At 37.8% G+C, this 17,234-nt stretch overlaps 2 protein-coding genes and 1 long non-coding RNA gene across 7 annotated transcripts in view; 2 read left to right on the top strand and 1 right to left on the bottom strand.

The window, feature by feature from the left end:
• The window catches only part of LOC6535961 (transcription factor E2f1), a 41,016-nt gene extending 39,656 nt beyond the window's left edge, over nt 1-1,360 (top strand). For all 5 annotated transcript variants that reach the window (XM_039375852.2, XM_015191992.3, XM_039375850.1 and 2 more), the window contains one exon: nt 138-1,360. In XM_039375852.2, coding sequence (XP_039231786.1) covers nt 138-265 — 128 coding nt within the window. In that variant the 3' untranslated portion in view covers nt 266-1,360. The remainder of the gene's footprint in view (nt 1-137) is intronic.
• A 1,114-nt stretch (nt 1,361-2,474) lies between these two features.
• Nucleotides 2,475-17,234, top strand: part of LOC6535960 (insulin-like receptor) — a 44,581-nt gene continuing 29,821 nt past the window's right edge. Inside the window, exons 1-2 of the mRNA XM_002096540.4 lie at nt 2,475-3,081; nt 15,318-15,835. The gene's annotated coding sequence lies outside the window, so the exon portion shown is untranslated. The remainder of the gene's footprint in view (nt 3,082-15,317; nt 15,836-17,234) is intronic.
• LOC120321849 lies at nt 3,199-5,779 on the bottom strand. Its single transcript, XR_005561575.1, has 2 exons — nt 3,848-5,779; nt 3,199-3,792 (listed from the first exon to the last, which is right to left on the bottom strand). It is a non-coding gene; the product is annotated as an uncharacterized LOC120321849 (long non-coding RNA).

Raw genomic sequence — 17,234 nt, 5'->3', positions numbered from 1 at the left:
ATCAGCTCTCTCCTTTTCTATGGCTGTACTGTACAGATAAAATCGCCTATAACCCCATGTAAACTCATCTGCAGCCCAGACCAAAGCACCAGAAAATGGCCTGAACATCCAGTAATGTGTTTCATTCTTATTTACAGACTTCAGCAACGATATTGCCTTTGTGTCCATCAACCCGCCGGACGACAACGACTATCCGTATGCGCTGAACGCGAACGAGGGCATCGATCGGCTGTTCGACTTCGGTTCGGATGCCTATGGACCCTAAGAGGAGACGTCCACGAAACAAAATCACACACACATATGTCTACAAAATTGGGATTCTGGGGGTGTTTATAATTTAAAATTATACACAAATGGCAAACAAAAACAAAGCCAGCAAATTACAATTTATTAAATTATTTGATTGCAAATACCACAAACAACAAAAAATCCAAAAACAAAACACAAAAAAAGCGAATCAGCAAAACTTAATGAAACTAAGTTGTGTGTACAATTTTAAGCTTAAAAATATATACATTAAAATTTATAACCCAAACTAATTTAAGAGAAACAAAACGAAAACACAAAATCTACTTTATAAAAACTTAGCCTCACGAGAGAAATGGGGAGAAGTCGTAGCAAGAAGAGCCACATTTTATAAGCAAATTTTAATTTTAGCCATTAAACAAAGCAAAAAGAATCAGGAATACTATTTAAACGATTGGATAATACACACAAAAATGCGAATACTTCCCACTTATCAAAGAACTTTTTGGGCTAGAACTGTCTGTAAATTAGTAGAAATAACACAACCACACACATATAATTTTAAATTAAAAAACAAAATAGTTGTCAAGCCAATCAACATTAAACAAACAAAAACAATAAAAAGAAAATCAATTTCAAATTGTAAAAAAATATCGACGACATTTCAAATTCATATGGAGCAGAAGAAGAGGACACAACTCCTGGGCACCAACAATGCCTTTGGTTCGCTCCTAATTCGCCCTTCCTGTTTTATTGACGCATGCAACAGAATCCTCTTCTGACATTTGTTTCATTTGCTTGGATTTATCGATTGATTTTTAATTATAATATTATTAAAGCTATAACTATGTATGATAATTTGTTATTGTTATAAAATTTAAACTGTAAACACACACATGGGCCCAATAGCAGTTTATTCATAGAAGCCAAATCATCCCACAAAACAAACAACCAACCACTTAACAGAGTCAACTACAAGTACATAAATAATTATTTAAACTCTCGCCTAGGAGTTATATATTTAACTAAAATAATAGCAACAAACAAATGCAAATCATACAATTGTATAAAACCAATAAATAAACGAAGGAGAACCACAACAATCCCAAACCAATGTATAATTGTACGTTTAATTTTTATAAGAGAACACACTTGTTAGGTACTTTTCTTTCTTTCCAAAAACAAACACATGAAAAAAAGAGAAAATAAATATTAGAAAAACGAAGGAAACTTTAAAATAAACTAAATACATTTTTAAAACCAAATGTCTCCTGTTTCAATGGAAATGGAAGTTTTTCAAGCCAAGTTTCTAAATCAACGAGAAGTATTTATGGAAAACTTCGTTTTTAACTATTTGATATTGTTTCGGTTCTAAAAAAGTTTCGCTTTCTGTCCTTAGTAGACTATTATTTCGCAGAACGGCAAAATTTTATTGGCTTTCAACACGGAATTTCATTTTTACAATAAAAAAAGTAAAACTATACATACAATAATGATATAAATTCGAAACAAAAAGAAAATTGCAAAGTAAAAATAAACGCTAATTAAAATAATATATTATGAATTATTTTAAAAAATAATACAACGGCAAGTTGTATTTCTAATATTTTAATTTTCATATGCAATCTATTCCAAGTATTTTTATAACTTTACCTATGATTACTTAGCAGATTTGTCTGCATATTTTGAACAGCCTGCCAACTCGGTAAGCAGTTCAAGCAGCATACTGCTTGCAATTACGAAATTTAAGTGTGTCGGGCAATATTTAATAGTTTAATACTTAAACTTGTTTTTAGGTTGGGTTTTCAGGGTCTGTCCATATCATGGTTCAAGGAAACGATTATTCATGGTTGCATGAGGAGGAGAGGCTTTTTACAATGAATTAGTAATAATTTTTAAAAATTCCTTTATTAAAAGTACATCAACGAAAAGTATTTTCTTCCGATCGAATGTTAAAGAAATAAAAACATAGACAGGACAAAACACAGTTCAGAAAAATTTTATGATTTTGATAACAGCAGACCAATATAATTTAAGCATATACCACAAATAATTTTTAGGATTTATTACTAAGGCCTGCTAGTAATCGCTGTCCCTTAACAGCGCTGCTATAGGTGGCGCGCTAGTGACAGCTAGTCACTAAAAGAGTTCGTAAGCGGGCAGAAGACAGAGTTCTAAAACGCCCGAACAGTGTTGAAAAACGCACGAAACCGAAAATCGCGTATACAACAAGGGTAACGGCTGGCAGTGTTTCACGCGATTTCGAAACGTTAAGTTCGTTGCTGCGGTCGTCGGGAATTGGTATTGGAATTGTGAGTGTGTCCGTCGTGCGGAAAATCTTCGCTGTCAAATAGAGGCCACAGTGGATTGCCGATATCTAATACTGTGCAAGGCGAAAATGTGTGCCCCAGCATTTGGTGAATGAAAAGTGCGAAAACACAAAATACAGAGAAATAGTGCGAGTTAGGTGGAGTTCCAATAGATGAAATTCCACGAAATACAAGTGCGGGCGATTCTCGTGTGCTTGCGAGAGTACGGCATGCCCGGGTGTGCGAGTAAAATTCACGGTAAATAAATAAATAAAATTTGTGTACACACACACATACACGCGCCCATTAATTATATATACACAGCATGTTGTGAAGTTGCGGCGCAAAAAGAAAGCACGCGAATAAAACATAAGAAAATTTAATTACGCCTGCGTCTGGGAAAGTGCGTCGTTCTATTTTGAAATCGATACCAAAATAAAATACAAATAGAAAAAAAAAAACAAAAAATAGGTGACACAACAACAACTAGAACAACAATGCCCGACAACAACAACGTTGCAAAAGGGTATGTAACAAAAACAACAAATAATAAAATGAATAATAGTAGTGAGAACGTAACTAGGAAAATACTCGACTGAAATTACTACGCAGCAGCAATTTATGCCAAGTTGTTTTTACTCTTCTCTCCTCTCCTCTCCTCTCCTCTCTTCGTCCGGTTTCTCTTGTTCCTTTTGTTGTTGTTCCATATCTATCATATCTTCGGCTGTTGTTGTTCTTCTTCTTCGCACACCGCTTCACGTCTCCGTTTTGTGAATGAGCGGCGCACCAACATGTTCTCTTTCTCTCTCTGGCATGCGGAGAGCGGCTGCGCGAAGAGAGGCGCAAAGGAAATGAAAGAATTTCGATTGCTGCCGGTTTTTGTTTTTTTGTTGTTGTTTTCCTGGTTGTTTTTTATTGTTGCACGCATTTTGAAGAACGGTACAAATAAGTTTTGCATTAAATAAATCCAGCACTAAAAGAGTAATTAACACGATTGTTAAAATAGTATTTCATGAAATTACTAGTATTCTTACTAAAAATGTTATATCTATTGTCCTTGGTAAATTTTAAAATATAAAAATGTATTCATGTATATTCATTAAAATAATGTTATTAAATGTATTAAACGAGTTCCATTAAACTCCAAAAGTAGTGTTAGCGTTTTAACATCCCGTCAATACTTGTATTTTTCCTAAAAAGCGCTTTTATTTTGTTACTTTTTCCTTTTTAGTACCGCCTGCAAAACGCAAACTTTTATTAAATATTTTATTAATAAATTTTAGCTTCCTCACCTGTCGATTTGTTAAATCATTTGTTGGAAAACGGTTGTTTACGCCCTTTTTTAACGTGTTTAATTAACAACTAAGTTGGACACCATAATTTTAGTGTTTGTCAAAAAGTCATGACATTGCAGTTTTCAATTTTATTTTGGAGCTCGTAGTTAGAGTGACCATTAGCTGTGCAAAACCAGCCCAATTTATTTAGTATACTTTTAAAGCTCTCACACGTTTTCGCATTAGAAACCAAAACAATTTTCAAGCAGCTTAGCATATTTGTTCTAACTTTTACCTTATAAATACGATTTCAATTTGATAATAATCAAATTTTTGTAAAAACATTAGGTGCTTTTAAAATAACAAACATTTAATATTTAATTCCACTTTTTGCTACATTTAATTGAACTTAGACAGTTTGAGATTATTGTGACTAAATTCGGAATTAAAAATGGGTCTTTCTTCTGAAAGAACGAGATTTAGACACACCCACGATTTAGGGACTTTGAAACCTGTTACATCCACAACAAAAGCTGTCCAATAGATCTGGGGTCTGTGGGTGACCTCAAATAGTGAAAAATATAAAGACATTTCCCATATAACTGGCGAGGAAATACTACGGCTAAGGGGTTTTTGTGGGCGTAAATTTGGGGAGGTGGGAAATTGGGGATGGGTCCACTTACTAATTAAAAAGCATAAGCACTAATTGGCGTGCCGCTGCGCTTGTTGTTGCTATTTGCGATGCCGTTGGACTGCCCACTTGCTGTGCTCTTATTATATACGCGTTGTTATTGTATAATAAGAGAGAAATGCCATAAAAAATTGGGAGGTGGGGTTAAAACAACAGGCAAAACCGAAGTAAAAAAAACACCACAGAATTGCGCATTTTTGTATTAATCATGCTATATTTTTGACGAGGCCCGAAGAATGTTGGCCAATGTATTTGTATTTGTGCGTAATTTATTTATTTTTAAATCGAGTTTGCCCGCCTGCACTGTGTGAGTGTGCGTATGCGAACATAAATACGAGTGTGTGTGCATGCTTGCGACAAAAATAAGTCGCCGCAATAACAAATTGCTGAAATAGAACCAAAATAAAGCAGAAGAACAGAGGAGATCTATAGAGGATGAGGCAATGACGGAACCCGGGCCATGTTTGTTGTTGTTGCGCCTGCTTTTGTTTTTCGGTTTTTTTTTATTATTTTATTTTCGTGTATGTTATTTCTGATATTGGCTTTTTAATGGTGGGGCTAAAAACCGGAAATTGTTTGTCCGGCTATTGTTGATGACGTATGACCATCGAGTTGTTGTCAGCTTTGGCGCATAATTTGGCCACACTAATTAACAGTGCCGAAACGAACAACAACAACACACATGCCGCCACCAACACAAATGCCTTTTAAAGCGAGAAAAAAACAAAAATTGTTCTGACCACATGTCTAAACGTAGGTGCGCGAAGGCCAGAAAGAGAGGGCGCGAGTGCAGAGAGTGGCCGGTGATAACCCTGTGTGTGTGTGAGCCGAGCGAGACAAACATACAGGTGTCATTGACCTTTTTCGCTGCGAAACAGCACACACACACATTCACATAGCCAAACAATTTTCTGTGCACTTTTTTCAGCTGCGTTTGCTTCTTTTCCCTCTCCATCCTCACTTTCGCACTCTCGCCCTGCTGCTGCTGCTTTTTCGCCTTTGTTGTTGTTGCTGCTGCCTTCACTGCTTATGTTGTGAACTACTTGGCCTTGAACTTAGACGCGCTTCTCCTAATCGCTCCGAACTCCTCCCCCTGCTACCCCGCCCCCTTCTGCCTACAAATGCATGCACGCACTACGATGTTGTTGTTTTTCTGTTTATTAATGGGACCAGCAATGGAATTCGTCGATTGTCCAGAAGTTAAAAATAGTAGAAAAATAATATAATTCAATTAATTTGAATTTATACTAACCATTAAAATAATTTGTGAGTTGTATGAGTTTCTGATAAAATATTAATAGAGTTTTTCTTTTATTTTTATGATTATTAAATTTTTTTAAACTTGTGTTTCAGATAAATTTTATAAAAACATGTATTTAAGTTTGTACGTTTATACACACATTATTGTATAGCTGACCGATAGACAAGGAGATGGGGAATGTTTTTAATTATTGGCATTATTGCACAGCTTTCAGCTGTGCGTTTTTGATCATGCCCAAAATTGGTATTAATTACGCAAGCCGTGTAGCTGCCATTTGTTTTGCCATTGCGAAATGCAACGTATTTGCAGTGAGTCAACTTGTTTTCGCTGTACCAGCCGCACATAATTGTGCTTTTATTTGCATTCGACTTGCGGAAAATCGAATGAATCGGAATCAATTGTTCCAAGAAGCGATGCGAGGGCAGCCACAGTGATTCACATGCGGACTCGCATCTCTCAACGACTCAACCAGCCACCCATCCATCTCGCCATCCGCCCAGACATCGCCACCCACCATCCACCACCCATCATTACACGCAGCTGCTCCCGAATCTTATCATGGGAAGAGGGTCTAAGGTCCAAGTAAATAATACCCAGCCGCAACAGCCATGGCAATAACAATAGTGCTGGCGACAGCGGGAACAAAAGTAACGCATGGAGCCCCTCCACGCGCACACTTGGAACCAACAACACATGACATGGTCGACGTTCGTCAGTCGGTCGTATGACGAGAGTCCCCCGATTTCACCTTCCCTTCGGAAGTAGGCTGTCGCCTACGCATGAGCCTCGAACTTATAAGTGCGGTCACATAAATAGTTCTTAATAGTTGAAACTTGCAGGAACGTTAACAGCAGTAGTAGCAGTGGAAAATTGTCTACATATATTACAACATTTGATTACACCATTATATTTCTTCAAATTAAATTAAATCGATTTCAATAACCATTGCCTTCTATTGCTTTTTTTTCTGCCTTTTGAAAACTTTTGACGATCCTTAAGCAATGAATGACTCACCTAAGAATTTTAATATTTCTTCCGCAGCTGTGCACACCAATTTATTTTTCAGTGTGCGAGTGTGTACAATTATGGTTTTCACTATGTGATTTAAAGAACAGCAATAACAAATGTATTATAGGAAAAGTTAGGTATAATAAACTGCTGGTGCGAATGGCAACTAAATCTACAGGAAATTTAGGGGGTAAGCTGGTCGACGTGGGTGGGTGGTGGTGGGGAAGTGATGGGCGGTGGACAGGCGATGACGTGGTGTTTATATGGTTACGGGATCTTGTGATCATTTTGTATGGGTCCGTCTTCTCGTGGAAGTGTTTATTCGGTATCTCATTTGGCGACACACACACAAACGCATTCAATAAGAATATACACCTACAAGAATCAACAATTGGCCAATGGCAAGTTGTTTGTTTTGATATTTTGATTCCAGATTATGGGCAACCTCTGCGGATGGTGAGTAAGGATTAAGAGCTTATCAAGCTAGTTGGCCGTGATTAACCATGTTAGTCGTTTGAAACATAGCCCTGATAATTATATAATTGATAATTATACATTGTACATATGACTAAAAAAGTCCATACTAATTTAAACTTATGTAGTGATTTAGTTCTGCAACATGTATGTACATATGTCAGATGTTTACAAATGTATTATATATATACCTTAAGTAGCGGGAGATTGGAATTTAAAATTTGTTAATAGTATGTAAGGACAGCGTATGATTGGTCATTAGTTACCTTTGAACTACAATTAAATTTTTTTTTTGACGTTTAATATCTTGAAGAAATATATGGTTTTATAGGCTCTAAATACATATGTATTTAGTTTCCGTCACCAATGTATTTTTAGGTTTAATCTTCCATCATCCTTTTTTATCTGAAAAATTTATACGAAAGCCTCAAAAATCTTCCTAAAACCAGATAGTAACTAGAGAAATCTGATCTTGTGATTCAATATCATACTGGATACATTTTACGCATGGTAATATTATGGGAATATATATTTAGGTTTAATTAACTTTCAAGTTTTTTAGGTTGCAAATTCTTAAATGTAAATACTTTTAGAACCGCAAAAAGCAATAGCTACTTTTTGAATATCTCATAACTTAACGGACTTGATATTACCCTTTCCGTAATTTCAAGACCCTGTTTGTAGCAATATGAGCAACAAATGTGTGCCCCTTAGTTGTTTTTATTGCCCGTTCTCCTTTTGACAATATCATACTGTCTCTGTCGCTCAGATAGTACCGTCCCGCTCCCACTGCACCTTGTTTTTGCTTTTTCGGCATTTCGCTTTGCGCAGTTATTTGTTTTTCTTGTTTTGAAAGATTCCGTTTTCGTATTGACATTCGTTTATTATTTTCCGTTGCCAGCTTTCGAGTGTGTGCTGGTGTAATAAACATCACACGTGGTTGCATTTCTACGCATGCCATCTTCCTCTTGCGGCCACGCGCTGCAGGCAACAGAGAGAGTCAGAGAGATCTTATATTTTGTTTTTGATAAAGTGCGTGCTGCTGTTTGCCTTTTTATGGCGATGTGTGTGTTTGGCGAGCGTGTGCTGTGGCGCTTGGAGCATTTTGCTTGCGTGCTGCTAACGTCGACGCCGACGTCGCTGCTAGGTGGGTGGCTGCGCTTTGGTTTGATGCCCGTTAGGTAACAATGGGTATGTTGTGTTCGTTAAAATGTGCCAGGTTTAAAATAAGGTTCTCCGACAAATCGGTGTTTATTATTCCTAATATTTATATATTCATATTAACCATATGTATATTTAATTATAAATTTCTTTGACCATTCTGTTAAGTACATACAATATACATAGTAAAGGCTGCTTTTGATTATCAAGCAACGTCTTAAAGCAAACTTTTTTTTTGCCCAGGGCCGAGGGTTACGGGTATCTCAAAGTCTATGCAATCTACCTAAGCGTTCTTGCTTGTTTTCGCCGCTTTTGTATTGTATTTATAGTCATTTTCATAAACATTACGAGATAAGCCCGACGCCCGCTCCCTTCTCCCTCGTTGTCCCCTCCTTCTTCTTTTCTTGTGTTTTTGTGCGTGGGCATTTCGCGTTGCATATCTATTGATTGGCTTTTGGATTTGCTGACGGCATTTCGCCTTGCTTTTGCTGTTTATATGTTCGTTTTTTTTTTTTCTTTATTTCAAGTTAATATGTTGCTCTTCGTTTTTTAAGTGTTTGTTTAGCTTTCTTTTCTAATCGCTGTGGCGTCAACAATGTTGCCGTTATTTTCGTTTGCCTCTTGCTTTAGGTCGTTCTTTCGCCCGTGAATGACCTTCGCCTGTCCCGTTATTTCATTTCGCTTATTCTACGATCAGTGATCTTCGGATTGCACTTTAAGGATTTATTAAAAGTGACGGCGATTATGTCCGGACACTTCTAAATATTAAATGCTAATAGTAGACATTGTTATAAACTAATTCATTTATTTACAGATTATAAACTAACGAATTTTACTATTAATTCTAACATTGTCAGAGGTTCGCTTAAATCTTTGACAGGCAATTGCCTGTCACTTTGCTTTAATCTCGCACGTTGTCACCTTTACTTGGGTTGCTTGTTTTTGTTGTTTTTCTCATTTCCATTGAAGTGGAAAAATGAGTGAGGCCAGAAAACCTGAAATAAAACTTTATTTCGCCAATGATCTTGTGGCGTAGAGTTTTGTTCATTAAATTCTTCCCCTCGGACCGTTTTAGTCTTCCTTTCTGTCGTCTTCTCTTTCTTCTGCGGCGGGCTGTCTGCTTGCGTGTCTGTCTTTATTTTTTTTCTACAAAATGATGTGTGCCCGGGAAGTTGTTTCCCAAGTGTTTCGTGGAAATTGCAGGCCACAACTTCTTGAACTACTTCATCATGTAAATTGTAAACTAAACTCAGGTTTCACTCTCTCCCTTGTTTCTTTTTCTGTTGCCGTCCTTATCACACGCCACACGCCGTCTCTTTCGCTTTGTTTGCCTGCCTCAACAACAACCATCGAGAAAACATTTTTATTATTTTATTTTAACTGTACTCGTAAATTTAGCGATTAGTGGACGCGGTCTGCTCCTCGCTTCTTCTGGCTGTTTGATGTGTCTCTTCTCGGACACTGCGCCACCTTCTCCTTCGCGTCCTTCTTCTGGCCACCTTCTTCCCCCTCCTTTACCGCTCTACATCCACCCAGATCTCGTTTCGCGTGCTTCACGCGCCCAACGCGGCACACCATATACCACATCGTGTTTTTGTACCCTTTCTAGCGGTTCTATAGATGTGGTGTAAGGGTCAGACCATTTAAAAAAAATAATATATAAATTATAAAAGCTTCTCAAGGTATCTGTTTTTTTTTTTTTTGTAGTATTAAATACTTAGACTAGATTCTTCTGAAGAAACCGCCTTAAAAATATAAGAAATATATAAAAATATTTTATGTATTCTCCTACATGTTTTCTGTGGTCATAAACGTTTTATAGACACAGAGTATTTCATGCTTCGTGGTACAAAAGCCAAGCATGCCACTGCTGCTGCGGCTGCTCCTTTTAGCCGTTGTCTCTGCTGCCGCCCCTTTAACCGCTCCACAAACAATGCGACTGCGGCACTCCACTCAGCAGACAAACAGAATGAGGGACATGGACTGAAGAAGGCAGTGGAGGAGAAGGGCCAGAAGAAAGGCCGCCGTCTGGCCAAGAGCGCTCCACTCTTGTCTGGCCGGGTCGGTTCACATCCCCCGAGCCCCAGCAAAGTCCCCTCTCCACCACCGGCACCCACTTTGTGTCACTGACTGTCTGCTGATGTTTGCTTTTGCAACATTGTTGCACAAGTTTATTTTTAGACACATTTCCATGATGTTCCGCTTTTTTGTCCGTCTGCCACGCTGACTCTGCACATTGGCCAATGGGCGTTGGATCGGATCCGTAGACTTCCAGGCCCGAATCGCAATCCTTGGAATGGCGGTTGCCACAGAAATTTAGCAAAGCCGAGAACTTCTACCCTAATTGACTGCACTTAATTGAGTCTAAAATGTCTACAATTAGTTTGCAATCCAGTTTGAAGAACTTTAGAATTGGCAGTCACAAAAGATAAAAAGATGCTCTTAATGACCAATAATTGTACATATTTAATAACTGTCTCGAATACAATTCCCATTTTTAATTGACATTTTACCTTACTTTCCATTTACTCCGTTAAAACTATATATGTAGTTATATTAAAGCAACATATAAAAATCCTTAAGTACAGGAAAACATTTGTGTAGATTGGAATAGTTTTGACCTAACAGGTTAAAAATTAAGTTGGCCATTAAAAATGTTAAATGAAGTTTAAGGCTAAAATAACATTAGATTACTTCTTTTTCAAAAGAATTTAGTTTCACCGAAACTGAACCCAATGTGCTTTGAGTGCACTTTTAGTATCCCCTTTTTCTCTGGTTTTTTATCGCTGTTACCGCGCGGCTTCTTGTTTGTTTCGTAAGGTAATTCATTTTAGCTTTTATTTTTATTTTCCTTATTTTTGGGCGCCCGTTGCCGTTGCTGAAAATTTATGTATTTATAAGCTCCCATTCATAGGCGGTGGCTTTAATTTTTAATGGTTTTTTAATTAGGCGGCGCCGTTTGATGATTCTTACTCCTTCGTATTCGGACCTCTTCTGCAACACACCCCTTTCTTCTTTATTAGCAGCTCATTTACAAAACACAAAGCATTAAACCGACAAAAAATGTATTGAATTCTATGGCCCGAAACAAATTCTCTTAATGAAAAACATGTAACATTTGAAGTTATATATATTAAAAAAAAAACAAAAAAAAAAAAAAAAAACCTAAATGTACTATATTTTGCTTTTTGGTGTATCGCACCAATAACATCCATTAACATACAAATGATACATACTCGAGCACGTACTCTAATGATTTAAATATTTGGCCGATGCCGTTAAAATGGGTTTTTACAAGGTTGACTCTAAACTTTCATAAAAATTTCTCTATGCACTCTAACAATTTGTTGTGGTAGGATAATGTGCCTTTGATGTCCCGATTTTAAAGCAGAGGGAGTGTAAACACTCGATTACAAATTACAACCACTACGACTGGAAACTACAACTACAACTAGAACTACGTCTGCAGTTTTACAACTTTACAACCGCATGTGTAGTTTTTTATTGCAACCCATTTGGGCGACGTTGCCGCTTCCGTTTGCTCACTTCCCTCCTCTTCTTCTTGTCCTCCTGCTGCTTTTCCTCTTCCTTGCCGCTTCCTCTTTTGGCCGTTTTACGAGGTGCCTGTTAGTATTTTTGGTAGTCACTGTACCACATTGCGCCGCAACAACAACAAAGCATCAAAAATACCAGCAAAGGGCCAACGACACCGACATTTTCTGCACTTCGCACTCGCACACACACATGAAACTCCTTCTCCCTCTGTCTGCCTCGCTCTCTCTGTCGCACGGCCACATGCGTTTTGGGGGTGTGAGCGAGATAGTCGTGCGCCTCTTTTCCATTCATAAGCGACTGCGTTTGCGACTCGTTGTTGTTGCTGTTGTCCCTCTGCTGGCGCTTGGCAAAAAATATTAAAAAAAAATTATTTGACGGTCTCCATCTGTGAGGAAATTTGTTTTGTGTTTGAAATAGTTGATGCTCTTTCTTTTTTATTTTTTTGTCCTTTGTAGCTATTTTTCCTTGGTGAGACTGCAAAGTTACCGCCCTTATAACAAACACAGACTCAGCCTGCGGGTTTTCTACACCGTACGTTTATACGTAAGCCATGTGAATTGTGATTTATTCATGCCAAAACGAACATAAATATGTATATCAAACGCTCATAAGTGCAATGCAATTCATGAACTCGTAAGGGTTTTGCTATAACATTGCTTATTCAGCTTTTACTGGAAAGCAGCTAAGGGATACCAAAAAAAATTGAATTTAAAATGTTTTTTAGATATAAAAATAATAAAGAGATTATAATAATAAAAAGAAAATTAACAAAACATGCATTTTATCTGGTACTCATCATAAACTAAAAGTAGGTATCAAGCTCTACATAGCTACAAATTTAATAAATTCCATGAGGACTATAAATGTGTCTTACGTTCACGTATTAAAAAATACGATATTTATAGCTCTTTTTTGTGGAAAATATTTTTGCATGGCATGGACGCACTCCTACGCAATTTCCATTCGTCCTTTTTCTTTCCCCCTTTCCACCGCTCCCTTTTCGTTGCCAAATTCTGCTTCCTCCTTTTCGCCATCGCACACATGCGCTCTCCTCGCTTTCTTACGCTCTTTGTCCTCACAGTTTGCGCGCGCTCGGTATGCCTGTCCCTTTCTGTCTGGCCGCCGCCTAACTGCGCTTGCACTTTGTTGTTGCTCTTTAGGTTTTCGTCCTGTCTGCGTGTTTTTATACGCACTGCGCTTTAGCACGTCTATCCGCAAAACAAAAAACCGACTGTTGGAGCGGGAGAGATCGACAGAAAGAGATCGAAGCATGCAGACGTCGACGCTGTTCGCCTCTCGCTTGCACTCGCGCCGGCTGTTATTAGATTTCAGTTTGTTTTCGTCCCCGTTCGCATTCGTTTTCACACATTGCGCTTCGCGTCATTTTTCGGGGTCAACGTCATCTCGAGGGTTGCCGGCGCTCTGCTTCTGCCGGCGTCGGTGCTGCGCTTCTTGCACGCTTGGCGTTTTTTTGATTTTTCCTTTTGTTTTTCGTTTTTGTTGTTTGTGCATGTCTCGTATTTTGTATTTTATCTCTCTCGCGTGTGCAAGCGCTCTCCCAGTTTTGCTCTCCCATTTGCTGCTGCAGCACATTTTTAATGCCGGCCTGTGCGAGTGTCTGTGAGTTTTTGTGTGTGTTGATTTCTTGCATTGACCAAAATGAATTTTTGGTTAAATATGCGGAATCGTAAGTAAAGTAAAGCTAACTATGAAGCCAATATTTATTCGTTTTTATTATTTCAAGTGCAAAAGTCAATTAATTAGTTTCACTTTATACTCACCGTTTTGCAGTATATTTTGTTGTTGAAGTGTTTACTTAAAAGAGTATGTATTTTGTTATGTAAATGAAATATGAACAGTTAGGAAAGACTTTAACTCATAGTAATCGTTATGTACGTATTTCAAATTCAAAACATGATAGTGTAGAAATGGGTTTCTAAAATTGTGGAGCTTTGGAGCACTTCCCACTGTTTTGCTAATAATATGCATTAATCCGAAATAAACCATCTAATTTATTTATTTATTTAGCTTTAGTTCAGCAGTTTTCGATTTTTTGCATTTCGCGTGCTGCACACAAACCCCACGTGACTTGTGGAGTGTGGTGGGAAGTGGGAGCTGTGGAGCAGCAAAGCGAGAGAGACGCTGTAGGTCTGGCCTCGTATGGTGGGGCAGAGGAGGCAGGGGTAGTGCGCGGCAAGCGCACTCAAGAGGGGCGTGATGGCAGCTTTTTGATGCTTGAACTTCGCTTGTTTTTCTTGGTTTTGTTGTTATTTTTGGCGGAGACGGTTTTTATACCCATTAGGTTGTAAAGCCAAAGCGCTTGTTCGAACAGTAAATTTATTTGTAACTTAAAATATAAACAATAATAATAAAAGTAGTAAAAAAAAACAAATGTATAAATAAAAACTATTTTAATTTCAAGGTGACATGAATTCTAACAACAAAATATAGTAAAACCGATAAAAAATGTACCGTAAATGTTGATATTTTTGCAAATAAGTTGCATAAGCAAAACCTTTACTTTGAAAATGTTTTTGAAAAGTTTCTTGGTGAATTATCAAAAAAAACCTGTGTTTTAGACCGTCAAAATGTCGGTTTACCGTTCTTCTCTATTTTTCCACACTTCTGTTACGAGTTTTGTTTTTTATTTTTCGGTTGCACTTTATAAATTTTATATATGTACTTATGTACATACATATGTACTTGTCGTCGTTGTTGATCTTTTGAAAAAAAGGCGTGGCCACCAATAACGACTATCTTTTTAGCCATTCTTGCGGCGGTGATGTTGTTATAAAATATTGTTTATTGTTTTATAAAGTTTTTCCTAAAATTGATAATATATTAAATGTTTTTTTCCGCTTGGCTGGCGAATTTATTGTTGCTTTCCTTATGGATTCGCACGAAATTTGAAAGTTTTCGTGCTGTTGGTCTCTTTGATTCTGGGTGGGGCTAAGTGGATATTGCTATTGGAATGAGAGCCTAGCATTAAATTATGGATTTTCAGGTGGATTAAAGTGGCACGAATGCTATTTTTCTTGGTTTAAAGTGATTCGAAGGAATTTGTTAATTGGATAATGGTTGCACAGTACATAGTTGTTACTGCGTTGATTGTACTTGGTTGCAAGTTTAAATTGGGAAAGGTTTTTTCGACAGACACAAGTTGTAAACTTGTTGAAACCATTTTCAGGCAGTAGTTGTATGCTGCATATACGTCTGTACCTAATCGAAATCATAATATTATTATTATCCAGTAGAAGTTGACTAATTTTTTTAGGTCATCATTCTAATTTTTATATTTCGTTCTCACCTAACGTCTATTTTTTATTCTCCCATTTCAGATCGGTGACGACTAAATGCATGATTGAGATCTCGTGAAATGATCATTGAGTGGCTCGAAGGTGTAAAAGTAAAAATTATGTGAAAAATGTGAGAATAAGTGAGGAATCCTATGTGACAACAACCACAAAGACTTGCAAACAAAAGATCAAGGGAGCAACAAAAACATCGAAAGAATCAAGAAAAATGATAACCTAAATAATTCAAATTGCTAGTCAGAAAAAACAAACAACAACAGAAACCAGGGAACTCGAAGCCACAGACAGAGAGAAGAAAATTAAGTTATAGAAGTGATCCGAATTCCGATCCCGCGTGCATTTTCTCCCCCAATCTCAACCTCTCTGGTCAACGGGGGTTTTCCCGAATTTACAATTTTCTCTTGCCACCGAAGAAAGCTTTCGCCACAAGCTGGAAAGAAAGTACCAAGGCAGCAGTGAAGAAAAATATTATTGAAACGTGTTTGAAATTTATAACAACAAGGAAAAGCGAGAGAAGGTGTCATTCATTGTTCTCGACTGCGGTAAGTTAAATTGCATTGTTTGTTTTCATTAAAGTAAAATAACTTGGGTTTTACCTAAAAACATTTCAATATTGTTTAACAATGTTGTTAAACTGTTGATATATTATTGTAAGAACATTGAAAAATATCAAATAGACTTAAATTCATAAACTTGCAAGCAAAAGTTACTTTCCTAAAACCCAATCCATTATGATTTTCAAAGAATTAAACAGAAAGAAATCGTTGGGAAAGTTCCACTGTAGTTTTGTTTGTCCACATCTATCTCTTTCGTTGTGCTTAATTTGTGTCACATTCCGATGAGGTTGAACCAGAAGGGGACGTTTTGGAATTTTTCCTAAGAAATGTATGCTGTTTTGATTGTCAATGGGGGATTTGTGAGCTAGAAGCGGACTTCTCCGCCCGACAGATATAGAAAAAGGGGAGTAGCTCTTCTGGTTCCGGATATATCATCCCGAGCTCCCACATTGGTATTCACATTGGTATTTCCGCATGCCCCAATTTCCAGTAACTCGCTTACAATAAATACTGGGTAAAATGGGATAGAGCAAAAACTAAAATAAAGACTGGCCAATGAGGGAAAAAATGCGGGAAAAATGGGCGAACGGTGGCAGAAGTTGGTGTTAAATGGCCTCTGTTTCTAAATAATGTGTAGCAAATGGTGCGTCTGCCGCAACAACAACATCAATAATATTAACTTGGCAGCAAGCTAACTGCATTAGTGGAGAGCGCATCCAGGAGGTTAATAGGGGGATTTAAGAACCCCCCCTAGATGGGTAATATTTTTAAGAAATTGTCTTGAACAGTGATGCTACAACGCGGAGGAAAAATCCAATCAATTTTAACTCTTAAACTAATATTCTTCGGAGAAATATAAAAAATAAATAATGTATCTATAGAGCTTTTTATGTGTTATATGCTTATAAGTTGGGGTTACGGAGTGGGTTCCGTGGGGGTAGACAAATTTCCACCGGACCCGGGAAGTGGGCGGGTGGCAAGTGAAGGAGGCAACCAACCGCATCAGCAGCAGCAGTTGAAGTAGAAATAGAAGTAGCAGCAGTCGCTCAATTGCACACTCACTGTCTGGGCATTTTCACAGTTTTGGAGCAGACACACTCGCTCGCCTGGGAACCACTCTAGAGACGACGACGGTTGACGCCTTGGAGAGTGGTGGCTAGGGAGTGCGGGGGGACAGGGGAACGGGGGGATCTATTAGTGTGTGGCACCATGTGGCATGCGGTATGCCATTGCAATTGCACAAACATTTCTATATTGCTCTAATGTGTCTCTCCACGCCTCGTGGTTGTGTCGCCGTCTCATTGTAGTTGTGGTTTGTTTTTCTGCGGTGGAATCGAGTCGGGCCGGAAACAGTTTCAATTGGAAAGGCAACCTGGTCGAAAGA

Source organism: Drosophila yakuba, chromosome 3R (genome assembly GCF_016746365.2).
Source record: "Drosophila yakuba strain Tai18E2 chromosome 3R, Prin_Dyak_Tai18E2_2.1, whole genome shotgun sequence".
Lineage (NCBI taxonomy): Eukaryota > Metazoa > Arthropoda > Insecta > Diptera > Drosophilidae > Drosophila > Drosophila yakuba.
Note: the sequence above shows the minus strand (reverse complement) of the source record. Positions and strands in the feature narration are given on the sequence as shown.